Below are 18195 nucleotides of genomic sequence, written 5' to 3'. Positions count from 1 at the left end.
TTGCCTACATCATAATACCTATTGCATGGGCAACATATTGTGCAGAACAGTCACATTCTGTTGCATGTAGTGAAGGCGAAACCTCCTTTTTAATCAAGTTGGTTGTGAAAACTGCAGCTTCCTGCTAGTCTATTTGCAAAATACATAGCTTCTGCATGGTAACTAGGCCTTTGTTAGGCCTTAAACCACAAAGTGTGCTCATTTCTACTAACTTGCAAAGGAGACAATATTTACATACACAGATATTCAGTTTTAGTAGTCTTTATTTCTTTAGTTTTGAAACATTAGACTGCACACCAGTCACATACACAAGCCGTTTGCCATAACATCAAGAACACAGACATTAACCAGTTCACCACACCTCATAACATACAGTATAACTTTCAGTTTAAATTAACACAAAAGTATGCTTCTTGATCACACAAACATTCACAAATAATGTGAAAATACAGCCATTTGTTCAGTTAGTGCAAAAAATAAAATAATAAACTCTTTGGGATACATTAATTAGGTCTTTTTTTTAATGTCATTCATCACCAAAAGGTGCCAGGAGATGATTTAATAGACATTAGTTAGTCACGGTGGTTTGGGATCCAGTGCTCTGTTGGTTTTTCATGTGTTACTCTCACCTAATACTCCCTTCCAGACTCAGGAAAGTTGATGCCCTGAGTTGCAGGAACTGCAAGTAGGTCAGTGAGCTGCACTGAGGAGAGCAAAAAAGATGAAATCACACTTCCTAACTCTGAGAAAAGAGGAAAGAAGAGTAATTTCATCCCCTTCCCTCTCCATACTGCAGCCTCGACTGCTAATAGGTTACGTGGGTCCTGTGAACCCAACAGTCAACTTTCCCAAGATCATTTTTTTTTTAAAAAAAACTGCTGGAGGGAATGGAATTCAGGAAGGACCATCAGAACTTTCAACCCAATCTTTTTATTATTATTATTTGGTCTGATTGAGTATGGAAGTATTCATACTAGTCAAGTTTGCCAAAGTGCTTGAAACATTCATTGAAATCCTTCAGAAGGTATTTCCAATTATTTAACCCTTAAAACAGGCTTCAGTGTGTAAGGCACAGCTCTTGGTTAAGAAGCAAACAAAATATTGTTTTTCTCTTCTCTGCTTAACCACAACAGTGGACAACACATTCAAGTTCACAGACAAGACTTCAAAATGAAATGAGTTGTATCCAGTGCTTTAAAAAAAAAAAAAGGAGGGGTACCCCCTTTGAGTACCAAAAAGGCTATGCTGGGCTGGATTTCACCAGCTCTGTGTGTATACAACTCTCTCGGCTCCACCTACCTTACAGGGTGGGTGTCTGTTGTGGGGAAGGGAAGGGAAAGGAGATTGTGAAGGGTGATGGGGTATATCAATCTCTTCTCTTCTTCATCTCTTCAAATGCAAGAAGGCACCAGTAGTTCCACATGGTCAGCTTGGAGTACCACCACCACAGAAACTGGGGAACTCGCACTCCACCCACATGGAAGTGATAGTCCATGCTCACACAAGTTTAGCCTATCTGTAGATCTGTCACCTTTTTCACATGTCAAATATCCCTTAAGCTCTAGCAGAAGCATATTTCATTTAATTTTCATTAACATTTCAAAAGTCTTTTCTACTCTTTCTTCTGCAGAAAGAGACAAGCAGGGGAAATGCTGAAAGCAATACAAATTGTGGGGCTATCCAACATGGAATAAGGCTCTTTCAATGTACCTGTTTTGCTGCTATTATAGAATAAGAGGTAGTTTATGACAAAAAAATTCATGAAATCCAACCAGCTAGCAGCTGGTTTCATTGCCATTAAAAATAGATAAAAGTTGTTTAAGAATGTAAAAGGCTAAGAGTGAGATCTTGTTTCAGGCATTTAAATCCATGAGGAGCCCTTTATCTCATATGGACCACCAAAAAGGTAAACAGATCCCTTTATAAAAGGCATAGATTCTGACTGAATGGAGTGTTAGTGTGAAAGGAATGGACTTCACAGCTATGCAAGTTTTGAAAATAGTCCCTTTGTAAAATCTCATTGCTGCTTAAAAAACTCATGCTATGACATCTGAATTCCAACCATTTAAAAGGCTAGCAGCAGATTCCAATCTTCTGCAATTCTTCTAAACTGCAAAGTCAAATTCATTCATAAAAGCAGTAAGAAAAATTAAAAAGTTCTCATTAACATCATTTACAAGAAGTTATTTTCAAGGCACTGAGTCAGGTTTTTGCTTCTTTGAAAATGCTTGTCAGAAGCCTCAGCTGGCCTGAATATGAAAGTTATCAAATTGTGTGAATTCAAAAGATCTTGTCCCAATAGCTGCCCAGCCATTCTCTGGCTTGGTTACAGTGACATTCTCCCAGAGAGGATAGCCATTTAACATGCCTGAAGCACTGGAGCCCTGTCGAAAATAAAGATACAATATTAAGGTACAAAATTTACTAGACTGACTACTGAAATATGAGCACTGGAAAACAATCAAATATCAAGGTCTAAAGCAAGAGAGCGAGTTTATTTGTGATGATGAGTTCCTACATTTATACACAACTAGAGATATCAGAATGCTATTTTCCTAGACTTCCCCTCTTGGTTTTGCCAGGCTTTGCCCCCATAAGAATTAAAAAAAAAAATGGTGTGGAAATCTTTCAATTGAAAAGCTTTTTTCCATTTTGTTAAGAATCCCCTACAAGCCCTATTTTTGTTTTTCATCCCAGCATCATGTGAATTTAGAACCTCATCCCAAACCACTACCAAATTCAGTGCCCTCTGCCAAGCCATAACAAATGTCAACACATAAATGAAATCACTTGTCTCAGCTAAGCAGTTCAGGACAGAATACATAGAGATGCCTTCCCAATTTTATCCTCACAACCAGTGTTCCCTCTAAGCTGAGTTAGCTCATAGGTTTTTAGCATCCAGCTCACACGTTTGTCTTAGCTCAGGAAGGATGACCCCAGAGCAAAATAATTCATGCAGTAGCTCACAACTTTAATACCACTAGCTCACAACATAGATTTTTTTGCTCTCAAGACTCTGCAGCTTAGAGGGCACACTGCTCACAACCCTGTATGTAGGTTAGGCCAAGTGACAGACACCAACCCAAGGTCATCCAAATAATCACTACTAGCATCTCTCATTCATCTCCCAGTAGCAATGCAATTTCCTTCCACTATATAAACTGATGTTCCTCTTTTCATTTTAGATATAAGAATACAAAGAAAACCTCCCACCATGTTAGTTACAGCAAATGGGGCCCTCAGGCATCACTTAGCCCAGCTGTTACTTCTATGCAAGGGAATAACCTCCTGGTCTTCAGGCAGACACAAACACTACATGACTTGAGGTCTGGTCATCTTACGTTGCCCACTCCAAGTCAGGTTTTTCATCTATCAAGGAAAAATGCTTCTCACAAGGACTTCTTGATTACCCTATCTACTTCAGAATTCTGAGGAGCTTCTCTCTCTTTTGTCAATAGTAACTTGATTTTATCAGGGCTCACCGTGAGAATTAGTGTAAGCCTATGCCAGGCTTCAGCCCGCACACCAGACAGCCCTTTCATCAAGACCTCTTTGCCATCTGTAAACAAATTACACTTTAGGATATGTTCAGTTAATAAATAAAAACAAACTGCACAGAGACAGTATAAACCTTTAGTCATGCCCACTCTGAAGGTTACCAAGGAGTGAATCACAGGCATCAGCATTTGAGATTATCTTTTCAAGATCTCAAATTCAGCAACATTTGGCAAGCTTGTGGCACAATGCAATCACAACAGGTTTGGCTATATGCAGAGATGGTTCTTCTTTAGAGCTGCTGCATTATATGCTCCAAATTGGGCCCCACAAGACTTGCGGGAGAGGGGGATCCCATATCCCTCTCATTGCTGAGCTGGCAAGGCTCCAGGCGCCACCACCCAACACTGAGACCGGCAGCCCATGTCCACCACTACCGCTCCCAGGCCAGCAACAACTGCCAGTCACAGCGTTTGGACCCAGAACAGCTGCTGGTGTCTGCTGCCACCACGCTTGGGCCTGGAGCAACTGCCTCATTTCTCCATGCTGGGTTCACAGCAGCTGCTGGCATCCTCTGCTGCAGCTGGGCCCACAATAGCTGCCAGTGTCCTCCGCGGCCAGGCTCACAGCGGCTGCTGGTGTCTGCTGCTGTTGGGCCCAGAGCAGCAGTCAGCATCCTCTTCCACTGAGGCAGCCTGCTGCAGTGGTTTCCATAAGTTTTCATTTTGAGAGATTTAAATGCCCCTCCATCTGTTTAATTTTTGTTTTAAGATTTTTCTGTACACCTGGGAAGTGCCCCAAGTGTGCAAAAAAATCTGTTGCACCTCTATGTGGCCCTGATTCATGGATTTAGCCAGGGCTTTTTTAATAGAAAAAGCCCAGCAGGAACTCATTTGCATATTAGGCCACACCTGACACCAAGCTAGCCAGAACTGCTAAAGCCCAGGATTTAGCTATACATGGATAATAGTATATCGATTTCCATGTAAGCATCCACAGATGCTTCAGACAGTCTGAAAAGGGATTTCTACTTGTCAAATTTAAAGCCTTTTCATGGGTAGTGTTTCAAATGAAATATAAAATATTTTGTCCAAAGATTCTATAGGTGCAGCTAACAGCAAGCTCTATTGAGGAAGGTGACCCAGATTTTTAATAGCAATTAGCAATCCCTTAACACTATCGTAAACGAAGAACTAATCCAAAGGAATTTTGGCTGATAAAATTTAGTTCTACTATGGAAGCAAGTATTAAATACATCTCAATTTGAAACTGATCTGCTTTACTGTATACCAGATTACAGTGCAAGGATTAATAGCCACCAGCAGCAGCTCTGTGATAGGTGTATATCAAAAATTAAATACTCACGGAGATCACCTGTGACTTTGTAAGTGCCATCTGGAAACACCCAAAAGAAAACTCCATTGGCATCTGCAACATATATCCCACCTTTGTCTACTCTTCCTGCAATAAATGCACCTCCTCGATTTGATTCTATGTAAATATCGCAACTGAGTGTTAGGTTCACCCTGCAAAAGCAAAGTCATTTTCAACACCATTAAGAAAGGCAAGATGTCACAATTCTTAAATTCATGTTCTAAAAACTTTTGAATGTAAATCTTCTTGGCTAACTGCCTCAACTAAATCTATACACTGTCAAGTACACAAATGTGCAAAAGCGTATGAACAAAGCAGGAGTCAAGTTTCACCTTTAAGACCAACAAAGTTTTATTCAGAACGTAAGCTTTCGTGTGCTAAAAGATCTGGTCCTTGCAGGATCTGCTTCAATTCTGGAGGGCCTGTAAAACAGAGCTCTTTCGCCAGGCTTTCAGCTGAGACAGTGAACGTCTCTTGTTATCAGCCTCCCCGCCTCATTCCATCCCAGCACTACAGGATCTGCTGGACCTGGACAATAGGTCACATCTGTGAGGCAGAATCTGCCATCTTAGTCTGTCTACTTTTAGATTTTAAGCTAGTCTTTTACTGTTTTTACTGTTTTTACTGCAGACTGTTTTTATGATGTAACTCTGAGCCTGTTCTACGGGAAGGGCGGGCTAAAAATTGAATAAAATAAATAAATAAAAGCACACTTAATCAGATGAGGGGATCAGGTACAGTGGACTGAAATATATACAGTTTGTTGATTAAGAAGGCAAACTTATACAGAGCTGGGATCACATGGTGGAACAGTGTGACAATTTAGAAAGCCATTTGGTCTGGATAGCCATAAAAGGTAATAAAAGTTGCCTGCCAACTGCTGTTTCTGCACGTCTAGGTAAATTACATGTATTTTCTTGGTGTTGTCCACCTAATTTACTTCTCAACTTCAATCTATACATTATAAACATAATTCTAGTTTGCCATTAGAAAAAAAGAATACATACAATGAAAATAGGTTAAGTATATGTGGATCTATCTACCCACTTGGCTCTCTCTGCAAAAGTGTAGTCCTTTGTTGTCCAAAACCCCATTAAATATCAACTTTTAAAAAGGTTAAAATAAAAGTCATGACATGCTATCTCCCAGACACTTCACTGACTGACACTTCCAGAATTGAAAATATGACAAGTATTGTCCAATTCACAAACTAATACTAATAAGTATTGCATGCTTGCCAAGAGGCAAAGTCCATTCATTGCCCATGTACTTAACTTAATGATTAATACTTTGGAAGCAACTGACATGTGTTTACCATACATTCCTAACAGACTAAATATCAATCTAAAAATGGGACCAGCTTATGATGGTAACAATCATTGCAAATGTATGTATCATGTACGCCAGTATAATCCAATTGCAACTCTAAACACATGGGAAAGACACATTAAATTAGCTTTCAGTTTCATTACTGCAGCATAACAAGGCATAAGGAAATAAATCATCTTCAGAAAAGCTGCAGCCAACCAACCAAGACAGGGTATCATGTCATATGATAAAACTCATTTAGAAACCAATTCTACAGATGGATCCAGCATACACTGAGTTCTTCCTCCCTCCAGCACCTCCCTTGACAATCAGACTTGTCAGATGAACACTGAACCCACTCAGAAGACTGCAAGTTACCATAAGGTAACTGCAAGAGCCCACTGCAGAACAGAAGCATGACAGCAAGGACAGTCCTAAAAACAAGCAGCAAACTGAGTAGCATATAAAACTACAGAAGTGCAGCTCACCATCTGCCTGAAACAGACACCCAAGAAAGCCACCTTGCATAGCATGAAGGATCTCTCATTCCTTCCCTCACCACTAACTCCAGCCCAGTCTTCTAAACTGCATCTGGTAGAGGAGATAATCCACCACTGCTGTTTCCAGCTGACAGCATGTGTGTGCCCCCCTTTCTCGGTTTGGCTTAACTTCAAAGCACCAAAGTTATGGTGCAGGGCAGGCAACAGCAGTCAAAAGTAGGGAAGGAAGAGAAGAAATTAGTTACACGGCATGGGACATGGTATGCAGTCACAGCACACTTACTTGTGAGGCTGCATTAACTAGAGAAGTTCTTTAACAGCATATTTTTTTCCAGCTTTCAAAGCAATGCTACAAAGTAGACAGCAGGTGGCAGTAAGTGATCACATTAAATAACTTTCACACAAGCCCAAAAAGGATTCAAAAGAACCCGCCATTCACCAGCAAACTGTATAAACAGGTATGTTGGAAATTGCATCTTTGAACTAACAAGCTTATACCAGATTCTGTGGCATTTGGTTTTATTTTTCTATTAAACTTGTATAGCCCACTGTTCCTAGACAGTTCAAGACAGTTAATCACTTATTTGATTGAATTCTGCACCATTGCTCCAGTTCAGAAATACATACCATTTATAGCTCCCTATTATGCTGATGGTGTTCTCTGCATCGGAAACCCATGTCACAGGTCTCTGATTGACCACCTGCCGGAAAGTGTAGACGTGCTCCCCTGGATCCGAAGTGTTCACAAAATACTCAAAGACCCCAGTCTGATCAGCAAAGTATGGTGCCTCACTAAAAGGTGGGTTGCCTATTTGGAGAATAAAATACTTATTTAATCAGAAAATGAATATTGCCACCTCTCCAAAGAACCTGTTCAAGGCTGCTCTCAAAGTAGAATATCTTGAATACTGTCACTCTACCTACTGCAGAACTAGTGTTCCACTATTTCTAAACAGGCTGTCTTAAGGGGTTTACATTAAACTAGAAGGGTCTCAAAAAGATCTTGAGGAAATGTTAGCTGAAACTCATTCAATATTGACATTCATACCTTGATAGAGAGCACAGGAATTCAAACTTGATGAGTATATTCAAATGTACATCTTATTGCAGCCTTTTAGCACCAGAGGAGACTTTTCCAAATCAAGAAGCCAAGAGAAGAAACTCAACAGAAGGGGTAGCCACTGAATACAGATTAATTTCCAGAGATTCAAGTTCACAACTGCTCTAAATGCATGGCTGGAGAATGCTACAGACAAAGACCAGCAGCCTGTATTTTTGATTTAAGTTTCCCATCAGGGAATTCAAGTGCTAACTTACGGATATTGAAGTCATCCTTGTAAACTGAGGGAAAGGGCCGGGAAGGAGGAGGATCAGGGAAAAGGCTTTTACGGCCTGTTGTCAGCGTTGTCAGGGTATAGACTTCATCCACATCCAAATGTACTGTCAATGCCCCTTCACAGACCTGCATAGAAAGAGGATAAGCAAGCGTGTCAACAAAGACAGCAAATACAGAGAAATATTTCACCTTGGTGAAACACCTAGGCCTGCTCCAGAGTAACATTCTAGTGAATTTACCAAGGTTTACGCATGCCTCCAAACAAAACATTATAAACTGTTTCAGTTTAACATGCATACTTAAAGAAGCATTACATCTTTTACATAAGACACTTGTGAGTTGTATCTTAGCAATATGTAAAATTCTGAGGTCTCAGGTAATTTATAAGACTATGAAAGATCACAGGTAATGCTGAAGAAGTAAAATTTCAAAAAAATTGAAGTCATTACTGGAGGGGAACCAGAAATTGGGGACAACTGTAATATATGTGATCAGGCAGGCAAAAAGGGACTATGAGGAGCATATTGCAAAAAACATAAAGACCAACAATAAAAATTTCTTCAAATATATTAGAAGCAGGAAACCAGCCAGGGAGGCAGTGGGGACTTGGATGACCAAGGGGTAAAAGGATTACTGAAGGAGGATAGGGAAATGGCTGAGAAGCTGAATGCATTTTTTGCCTCAGTCTACACTGTGGAAGAGAAGTGTTTGCCCGGTCCAGAACCACTAATTTTGGAAGGGGTGTTGAAAGACCTGAGTCAGATTGAGGTGACAATAGAGGAGGTCCTACAACTGATTGATGAATTAAAACTAACAAGTCCCCAGGTCCAGATGGTATACATCCAAGAGTTCTGAAAGAACTCAAAAGTGAACTTGTGGATCTTCTGACGAAAATCCGTAATCTTTCATTGAAATCTGCCTCCATTCCTGAGTACTGGAAGGTAGCAAATGTCACCCCCATCTTTAAAAAGAGTTCCAGAGGAGATCGGGTTAAATTACAGGCCAGTCAGTCTGACTTCAATACCGGGAAAGTTGGTAGAAACCATTATCAAGGACAGAATGAGTAGGCACATTGATGAACACAAGTTATTGAGGAAGACTCAGCATGGGTTCTGTAAGGGGAGATCTTGCCTCACTAACCTATTACATTCTTTGAGGGGGTGAACAAACATGTGGACAAAGGGGACCCAATAGATGTTGTTTACCTTAACTTCCAGAAAGCTTTTGATAAAGTTCCTCATCAAAGACTCCTTAGTAAGCTCAAGAGTCATGGAGTAAAAGGACAGGTCCTCTTGTGGATCAAAAAATGGCTAATTAATAGAAGGCAGAGAGAGAGTATAAATGGGCAGTCTTCGCAGTGGACGACAGTAAGCAGTGGGGTGCCGCAGGGCTCAGTACTGGGTCCCTTGCTGTCTTTAACTGGGTCTTTAACTGGAGTTGGAAGTAAGCAGTGAAGTGGCCAAGTTTGCAGATGACACTAAATTGTTCAGGGTGGTGAGAACCAGAGAGGATTGTGAGGCACTCCAAAGGGATCTGTTGAGGCTGGGTGAGTGGGCGTCAATGTGGCAGATGAGGTTCAGTGTGGCCAAGTGCAAAGTAATGCACATTGGGGCCAAGAATCCCAGCTACAAATACAAGTTGATGGGGTGTGAACTGGCAGAGACTGACCAAGAAAGAGATCCTGAGGTCATGGTAGATAACTCACTGAAAATATCAAGACAGTGTGCAACTGCAATAAAAAAGGCCAACGCCTTGCTGGGAATTATTAGGAAGGGAATTGAAAACAAATCAGTCAATATCATAATGCCCCTGTATAAATCGATGGTGCGGTCTCATTTGGAATACTGTGTACAATTCTGGTCACCGCACCTCAAAAAGGATATTATCGCATTGGAAAAAGTGCAGAAAAGGGCAACTAGAATGATTAAAGGTTTGGAACACTTTCCCTATGAAGAAAGGTTAAAACGCTTGGGGCTCTTTAGCTTGGAGAAACGTCAACTGCGGGGTGACATAAGAGGTTTATAAGATTATGCATGGGATGGAGAAAGCAGAGAAAGATGTACTTTTCTCCCTTTCTCACAAAACAAGAACTCATGGGCATTCAATGAAATTGCTGAGCAGTCAGGTTAAAATGGATAAAAGGAAGTACTTCTTCACCCAAAGGGTGATTAACATGTGGAATTCACTGTCATAGGAGGTGGTGGTGGCTACAAGCATAGCCAGCTCCAGGAGAGGATTGGATAAAAATATGCCACAGCATATGCAATAAAAAAAGGCCAACGCCATGCTGGGAATTATTAGGAAAGGAATTGAAAACAAATCAGCTAGTATCATAATGCCCCTGTATAAATCGATGGTGCGGTCTCATTTGGAGTACTGTGTGCAGTTCTGGTCGCCGCACTTCAAAAAGGATATTATAGCATTGGAGAAAGTCCAGAAAAGGGCAACTAGAATGATTAAAGCGCTGGAACACTTTCCCTATGAAGAAAGGTTGAAACGCTTGGGGCTCTTTAGCTTGGAGAAACGACGACTGTGGGGTGACATGATAGAGGTTTACAAGATAATGCATGGGATGGAGAAAGTAGAAAAAGAAGTACTTTTCTCCCTTTCTCACAATACAAGAACTCGTGGGCATTCGATGAAATTGCTGAGCAGACAGGTTAAAACGGATAAAAGGAAGTACTTCTTCACCCAAAGGGTGATTAACATGTGGAATTCACTGCCACAGGAGGTGGTGGCGGCCACAAGCATAGCCACCTTCAAGAGGGGATTAGATAAAAATATGGAGCAGAGGTCCATCAGTGGCTATTAGCCACAGTGTGTATATGTGTGTGTATGTAAGTATATATATATATATAATTTTTTTGGGCCACTGTGTGACACAGAGTGTGGGACTGGATAGGCCATTGGCCTGATCTAACATGGCTTCTCTTATGTTCTTATATTATTGGAACTGTCTGGGGCAGTAATGCTCTGTATTCTTGGTGCTTGGGGGGGCAAAGTGGAAGGGCTTCTAGACCCACTTGTGAACCTCCTGATGGCACTTGGGTTTGTGTGTGTGTGTGTGTTTTGTTTTGGCCACTGTGTGACACAGAGTGTTGGACTGGATGGGCCATTGGCCTGATCCAACAAGGCTTCTCTTATGTTCTTATGCAATAAGGTGCATCCAAGTACAAAAAGGAGGGATCCCCTTCGATCACCCAAAAAAGCCATGGGACTTGCATGTAGAAAAGCCATGAGGAATGAGGGCTGTAGTAAGTGTGCAAATGGGAGTGAAAGAGCTAGCTGGATTCCACCCCATACTAACTTTCCTACCAAACCCAAATCTAGTTTGCTGTTTTAACTTAAAATTGAATTATTAACATCTGACAGAGCAATCCTAAATGGAATAATACCCTTTTAAGATCAGTGATGTCAATGGGCATAAAATAGTGTAAGCATTTAGGATGACTTTGAGTTAAACACTGTAAACTAGTTATTAAATTCACACCCTTGCTTTCTGTGTGATTCTTCCCAAGCCCTGCTCTCTGTGCTCCTGCCTACAGAGTGAGGCAAATGGGAAACAGAGGCAGGTCTTTTCTACTATTAAAAAAGTGTCAACTTGCCATTGAAAGGTCTTCCCCCTTGAGGCTTGCCTGGCACCTGATTTACTGTCCTTCAGTCACCACACCAAAAACATTCCAGATATTTAACTGAAAGGTTCCATCTTTTTGAGCTTTTTTAATGGTCCACTTCTGACCTGCTTTATAGGAATCACTTCAGCCTTCATAGTGCTGTTTTTAAATGTCTCATTTTTGCTATTGATCATTTCACGGGATTGGTTGTACTCTGTAAGCCACCTCAAGCAGGTCTCTGAAAAGGTGGCATCAAGTTTTTAAAATAATTTATGGAATTTAAAAGTATAAATGCCTTAGTTTTCCATGAGTAGACTTGAAAGTATACACAAAAACTACATTAAGGGAAAGATGCAAACTGCTGTACCCTACATTATTTTAGCACATGTCACTCATTCAAAAAGAAAAAATATATATTTTATGCAAGTTTTTTCAGTATTCCTCCAACTTCCTAATTTCTCCACTGGAAACACTGAAAAACAAACAATGGCCTTTCATCTATCTAGGTATGCTGTTGGCAACTGAGTATTTGCCCAGTACACTTCTTTTAATTTTACCTGGTTTACTTTCCAAGAGCAATATTAGAGTGTAGAGAGACAGAACAGCAGGCATTTGTGAGTGCCTATTACAAAGGAGTGACACCTAACTACATAATCTTCAAGGGCAGTGTGATTTGCATTCTGATGTCCCATTCAGATTCTTCACTAGAAGCACGAAGAAGTCACTCTTCTCTCAATTATACAACTCAGGCACATAAACAAATTAATAGAGTTGCTTCCTCTCTCGACCCAGGGAAGCAAAATGCTCATTTCCTGTATGTCTTTTAATGCAAAGCATGCAATGTACCTTGATGCCGGCCTAATACAGCCTCCCATAAGACTCACTTTTTTGGATCCAAGTGATTTGAACAATGTCGAATTTGCTGATTTAAATTCAAGTTTAGAATACCACATCTGAAGAGCTTCCAGGTGACTCTGAGGGGGGGAATTTTTTTAAAAAAATTATTAGGCCCTCCTTAAAATATATTATTTTTTCTTGGGGGGGGGGAAATGTTAAACATTCAGTTTTTAAATCCCTCAGTTCAGTTAAAATACCTATATCCTGCCTCATCTCCTTAGATTAAAGGCAGCTAACACCACAACAGGGCAAACCACAGAACCTCCCCCCACAACAGTCCACTAACAAGATAAAAACAATGTTCTGATTCCTCCCTCAGAAACTGTTCTCAGTGTGAAGAGAAAAGCTGCATGAGAGAACAAGTTCATCCATCCAACCCAATTCAGTTCTTAGTATACTTCATGAATGCCAATAAATACCAGCTTCTGATTCCCTCAGACACACTGGCATAGCACAAGAAAAGATCATTTTAGCCCACTCAGTGAATGGGCGACTTTTGGTCATTAACAAACTGAGCCAGTATATAAGCTTGACTAATAATTTGATGAATTTCAGACACCTGATAGTATACAGTAATGACTACACAATACAGAACAGCACCAATACTTCCAGCCAATGGCCTAATACATAGACTGGTGAAAATCAGGAAAACTGTGCTTCAACAACCTTGACAGCACACAGCCAGAAAGTGGCTTAACTGGAATCATGTTTTGATCACTTTTCCTGCTTCATACCTACTACACATTAACGACAGTATGCAGGTAGCAAATATAATGTATGCTGTCTACTTACAAAGGATCCATTGAAATAGAAAGTTGCTTTTTGGGGTGACAAACTGTACGGAAACAGGGGTGGCCTGATGCAAGCAGAATGGTGATAAGTCTGAGGATAAAAATACACAGAATTCAACACAATTTACATGCAACTGATGCTCAAGAGCTTTTCATGTTAAAAGCATTAACTAGCCAACAGAAACACAGTGTTTGTAACTGCTGCTTGGAGACAGCAAGTTTATACTCCTTGATCCCTTGAAAAAAGCCCTCAAAGTGGTATACAATAGACAAAACCAAAGCAGACTGAAATACATGATTATCTGAGTTAGTTAGAAAGTAGGTATTTATAATAGGCTACAATCTTCAGATGCTATGAACACACTCTTCATGTATCTTAGCTTGGCAATACTGACTTTAGCATACAGTCTGGAGCATTCACTGGATTAGAAGACCACACTGCATAATCTCAAATAATTAAGATGACTGAAAAGCACAACAGCGAATCAGTAGCAGCTACAGAAAAGATGCTACTATAATCACCACTGTCTTAACAGACCATTTGAAAGTGCTCAAAAGTATCTGATTATTTAGAACACTAATCCTTAGAAATTACTGTAAATAGAATTATTCCCATATTGCAGATGAAATGTTGAGACCGACAGCAGACTGTTCAAGCCCCTCCCCCCTTTGTGAGTTCACAGCAGAAATGAAAACAAGGAACTTCTAAGTCCCAGGCCAGCCTGTGCTATGCTAAACCAGTTTTTAAAAGAGGCACTTTTAGGTATCCCCCTCACAAAGTGAATGGACAGTCATATTACCTTTAATTACCCAGACACATTTGTTTTAAAGTGCTGACTAATGGTATTGTATGCACAGAGTCAGAACTGATTTTTAGCTTTAAGAATTGGGCAGATCTTAACAGGCCCGGAACTGAGAGCATTACCATTGTTTCAATGATGATCGTAAGATTTCCTTTCCCATCAGTCAGTGCCACAAAGCTGCCACCTCCATCTAAACGCCCATCTACCTTCAGGTAATGCCAGCCTGGTTGTGTAAATTGGGTTGTGTGTGCTGTCACAGAAAAAGAAAATTATCCCATTTCTTAAAGTGGATGATCTTACAATTACAAAACCAAGAATCACACAGTAAGAAAAGAAGCTTCAGAAGGCTACACAATCTACATGAATAGAAGAACAGCCTTATCCTGTAAACTACAGAATAACTCCTTCCAAAGTTAATAACTAAAAATAAATTTACCACACTACTGTGTACAAGAACGAATAGCTTCCAGCCAAGTAAAATGTTTGGGAAGAAAAGTCAGCTACCCAGTTCATGGACCAAAGTGCAACCACTTTCTTGCCCTGGCCCCAAGCACATGTTCCTGTACTGCTTGGGTAAGGCAGGAAGCATCTATGCAGGAGCACCTTCCTATAGCCTCACAGGACTGTAGGACAGCAGATGGGGTCAGGAAGCACATCCAGCCTGGAGTCATCTCATAAAGGGTTAGCAATTCACATGCCAGAGGAAACCAGGGAAGAAGAGAAGGAGGATCCATGGTGACTGGATCCCTCCAGCTAAGTTCCCTTTCCTGCTGTGAGCAAGACATAATATTGAGACAAGCCAGAAACATGATCAAAAGGAACAGTTGAGTCAGCAAACCAATTATGCCTATGATCACCAAACAGGTCCTGTGCTGCATTCTTCGGCTTTAGTATTGTACTTGGCTACTCAGGTTGGTGAGGTGGGTCTTCCCTTTGCAGAAGCCACACTGATTTCCTTTCAACAGGCTTTTTTCCCTCTGTGTCTAATAGTTCCATCTTTGATTGCAGTTTCTGCTAATCTGCCTAGGACAGGCATCAGGCTAACTGGCCTGTAATTTCCTGGTCCCCTTCAAGATTCCTTTTTAAAAATTCTGTCTTCTGGTACAGTGGCTGATTTTAGTGATAAATTACATATACAGATTAGTAAATCAACAATCTCATATTTGAGTTCCCTAAGACTTCTCAGGTGTGTGCCACCAAGATCTGGAGATGTACTGGTTTTTAATTTCCCCAATAGGTATAGAACTTAATCTCTCATCACCTCAGTTTGCTTCAGTTTCTCAGACTCCCTTTCTGATAACAGTAGCTATGACATGGGTACATGCCCACCACAGTAAATACAGATGGCAGAGAAGCTAAATTACTTCTTTGCATGTCCCCATCTTCCTTCAGCAACCCTTGTATTCCTTGGGAATCCAAAAGCCCAACTGCCTTTCTGGCTGGTTTTCTGTTCTGGATATATTTAAATAAATGTTGATTGCTCATCTTGATACTTTTAGAAGGCTGCTCTCCAAATTCTTTTCTCATGTGCCTAATTAAGTTATGTCTAAGTTTAATGGTCTGTTTAAAAATTTACCAGTGATCCATATTGGAGGATCCACACTGTAATGCCCATTCCACGGTTCTTGCGCTGTCATTAAACCGCTCCGACCAAAGGGTAAGTCTTCATAGTAACTAGCCACTAAATTCCAAGCTATAGTGCTGAAAAGACATAGGAATTAATATATGGGTTCATGAAAAGAAATGTTCTACCAACAATCAATTTATTCAACTGTCACAGGACCATTATGCATATGCTAATCAAAGAGTAGCTCAGAAATTATTAATACAATTGTGAAGAACAACAAGGTATTTCAGAGGATTAATAAACTGTTTCCACTGCCTTGCTTTTGAGCCATCACTTGGGGATGGAAGAAGATAGGTATAAAGATTTAAATGAAATGAAATGTATAAATACTTCTTTTTTGGGGGGGGAGGGATCTAACAGCCATCAAGAAACATGAGATTTAAATACACAAGGATTTCATTAGTTAGAATTTTAACCCAAAATGCCATTTTCAGATTACAGACAATTATACAAGCTTTTATTATACTATGCATCTCATAGTTTTGGTATTGTATATGAACATATCCTCATGTATGAGAAGACATACGAGGTCATGTGGCCATTGACGTAGTTTTGGTTGAGGATTCGAGCCCAACATCCTGCACCCACTTCATTGTTGAAAGTGCTGTAGTCTTCTGAAGCCCAGAGTTTCTTTTTTGTTAACAAGGCAGAAGGCACAGTCGTGGTCCCTGGATAGTGAGCCCTTGATAATACAAAACAAAAAATACACACAGAAGTGAATATTTAATTCCAAACACGTGATCAAAAAAAGAAAAATCAGCAAATTGAAGGTTTTGTTGCAGTAATTCTTATTAGCTCTTCCTGACCGTGAAGAACAGTCTAGACTGAATTGATTAAAAAATCCTTTACAAATATTTGGATACCCGCTTGAGGTAGGCCTTTCATTGTATGTTTGCCTCAACCGATTGATGCAAAACAGGGAGTCTATGGCAGGAGTCCTCAACCTTTTTGAATCTGCAGGCACCTTTGAATTTTTTAGAGGGAATTGTTAGCACCAACCCAGAATGGTTGACTCAGGAGGCAGAGAAAAAACACAATACCTTCCCTCTTTGCTTTGCAAAATAATTGAATGGCACAGCAACAATGCTGATGTGACGACATGAAACTTTCTTATTCAGAGTCCAACCATTTGTCTGTCAAGGTTAGAATTACCCAGCCACTGAGAGGAGAGCAAGCCTAGAGAAGGAGGAGTGGGCTTCTACTCCTGAAAACTTATCTTCCGTCATGGAACAATCCAGCTCCTTGGATCCAAAGTCTAGAACAAAGCTCCTTCTCTGTCTTGCAAAAGGAACTCATGGCAAATGTCCATCAGGTCTAAAGGGAGACTAGAACCATAGGCTGACTAAAGAACCCCTATGTGTTTACTAATCCTCCTGCTCCTCTAATAGGTACTACTGTAGCCAAGGAAACCCTGTGACTTGAAAAGGGGCAGCGAATAAGCCCTGCCTTACAGTGACCCTGCTCCCTTTCTGAAAAGCTCAGTAGGCAGCAGGGGAAGAAGTGGTGTGTCTTTGGACTAACACAGAATACCGAGCCCACTATCTTCATAGATGTATACCACTTATACTGTGCAAATATTAAACAAAAATAGAGTGCTAATACTTTAAATTCACAAATTTAGTATTTATAAAACCCATTCAAAGAATTTAATGTGCATTGTTTCAGGAAGACTTACAAAAACTGCCCAGTAAAGCATGTGAAAATTACCACTTTCCTAATGCAGATGAGGACTGTGGTTGAGTGTATGGCTTGCTTGAGAGCACCTAACAAGTTCACATAGTTTAAATCTGAATCAGGGGACTTCCTGGTTCATATGTCAAGCATTTATGAAAAACCAGAATCCAAAGCCCTGAATGGCCGACTCCCAAGCACCCGATAATGTTTCTAAAAGAGCAATCTGCCACGCTGCACACCAAACTGCTTTTGAGGATCTAAATAATGAAAAAATTATATTACTTTATTTAGTATGATATGAAAGTCAAAACTAGCTAACAGGTCCCTAACAATGTTGTACTTTATCCATGTAATCCAAACCACACCCATAACAAAAAGACTAAACATTCACAAATTAGGGACAAAAGAGGACATGCTTTAGCCCTAAATCCTAATGAAGTGCTCACCACTGCACAAAGTTTCAGATCAAGGCCAGTCAAGGGAATGATTTAACCCATTTATGAGCTAAGCATACACATACATGTACATCCTAAACCCTGATGGGCCTTGCACCATCCTCTAAGAAGCAGCAATTCTGAGCTAAGCAGCAGTAGGATATGCTTCACAATTCCTTGTAGGCTCTTTAGTAGCTTTATCCCTTTTTCTGGGTCCATACCTCCGTTTGAGTTCAGAATGGGGGGAAGCTCCTTGAAGGGAAAGCAATTTGAAGCACAGAAGCAGAAAAGAAAGGACTAAGAGCTCTTCTGATTAAAAATTTCCCTTCCTGAAGCATTTTT

General features: G+C 40.4%; 1 protein-coding gene across 1 annotated transcript in view; it reads right to left on the bottom strand.

Annotated features, from left to right (window-relative positions):
- Positions 1 to 245: 245 nt before the first annotated feature.
- Positions 246 to 18195, bottom strand: part of GALC (galactosylceramidase) — a 54676-nt gene continuing 36726 nt past the window's right edge. Inside the window, exons 8-17 of the mRNA XM_060263054.1 lie at positions 16272 to 16427; positions 15695 to 15819; positions 14241 to 14368; positions 13317 to 13406; positions 12512 to 12601; positions 7995 to 8139; positions 7305 to 7485; positions 4861 to 5021; positions 3483 to 3559; positions 246 to 2384 (exon numbers count right to left, since the gene is read on the bottom strand). Of these exons, the coding sequence (XP_060119037.1) occupies positions 2241 to 2384; positions 3483 to 3559; positions 4861 to 5021; positions 7305 to 7485; positions 7995 to 8139; positions 12512 to 12601; positions 13317 to 13406; positions 14241 to 14368; positions 15695 to 15819; positions 16272 to 16427 (1297 nt within the window). The 3' untranslated portion in view covers positions 246 to 2240. The remainder of the gene's footprint in view (positions 2385 to 3482; positions 3560 to 4860; positions 5022 to 7304; positions 7486 to 7994; positions 8140 to 12511; positions 12602 to 13316; positions 13407 to 14240; positions 14369 to 15694; positions 15820 to 16271; positions 16428 to 18195) is intronic.

The sequence above is a fragment of the Heteronotia binoei genome, chromosome 21 (assembly GCF_032191835.1).
Source record: "Heteronotia binoei isolate CCM8104 ecotype False Entrance Well chromosome 21, APGP_CSIRO_Hbin_v1, whole genome shotgun sequence".
Classification (NCBI taxonomy): domain Eukaryota; kingdom Metazoa; phylum Chordata; class Lepidosauria; order Squamata; family Gekkonidae; genus Heteronotia; species Heteronotia binoei.
The sequence above is the reverse complement of the archived record's forward strand: the minus strand, read 5'-3'. Positions and strand labels throughout refer to the sequence as shown.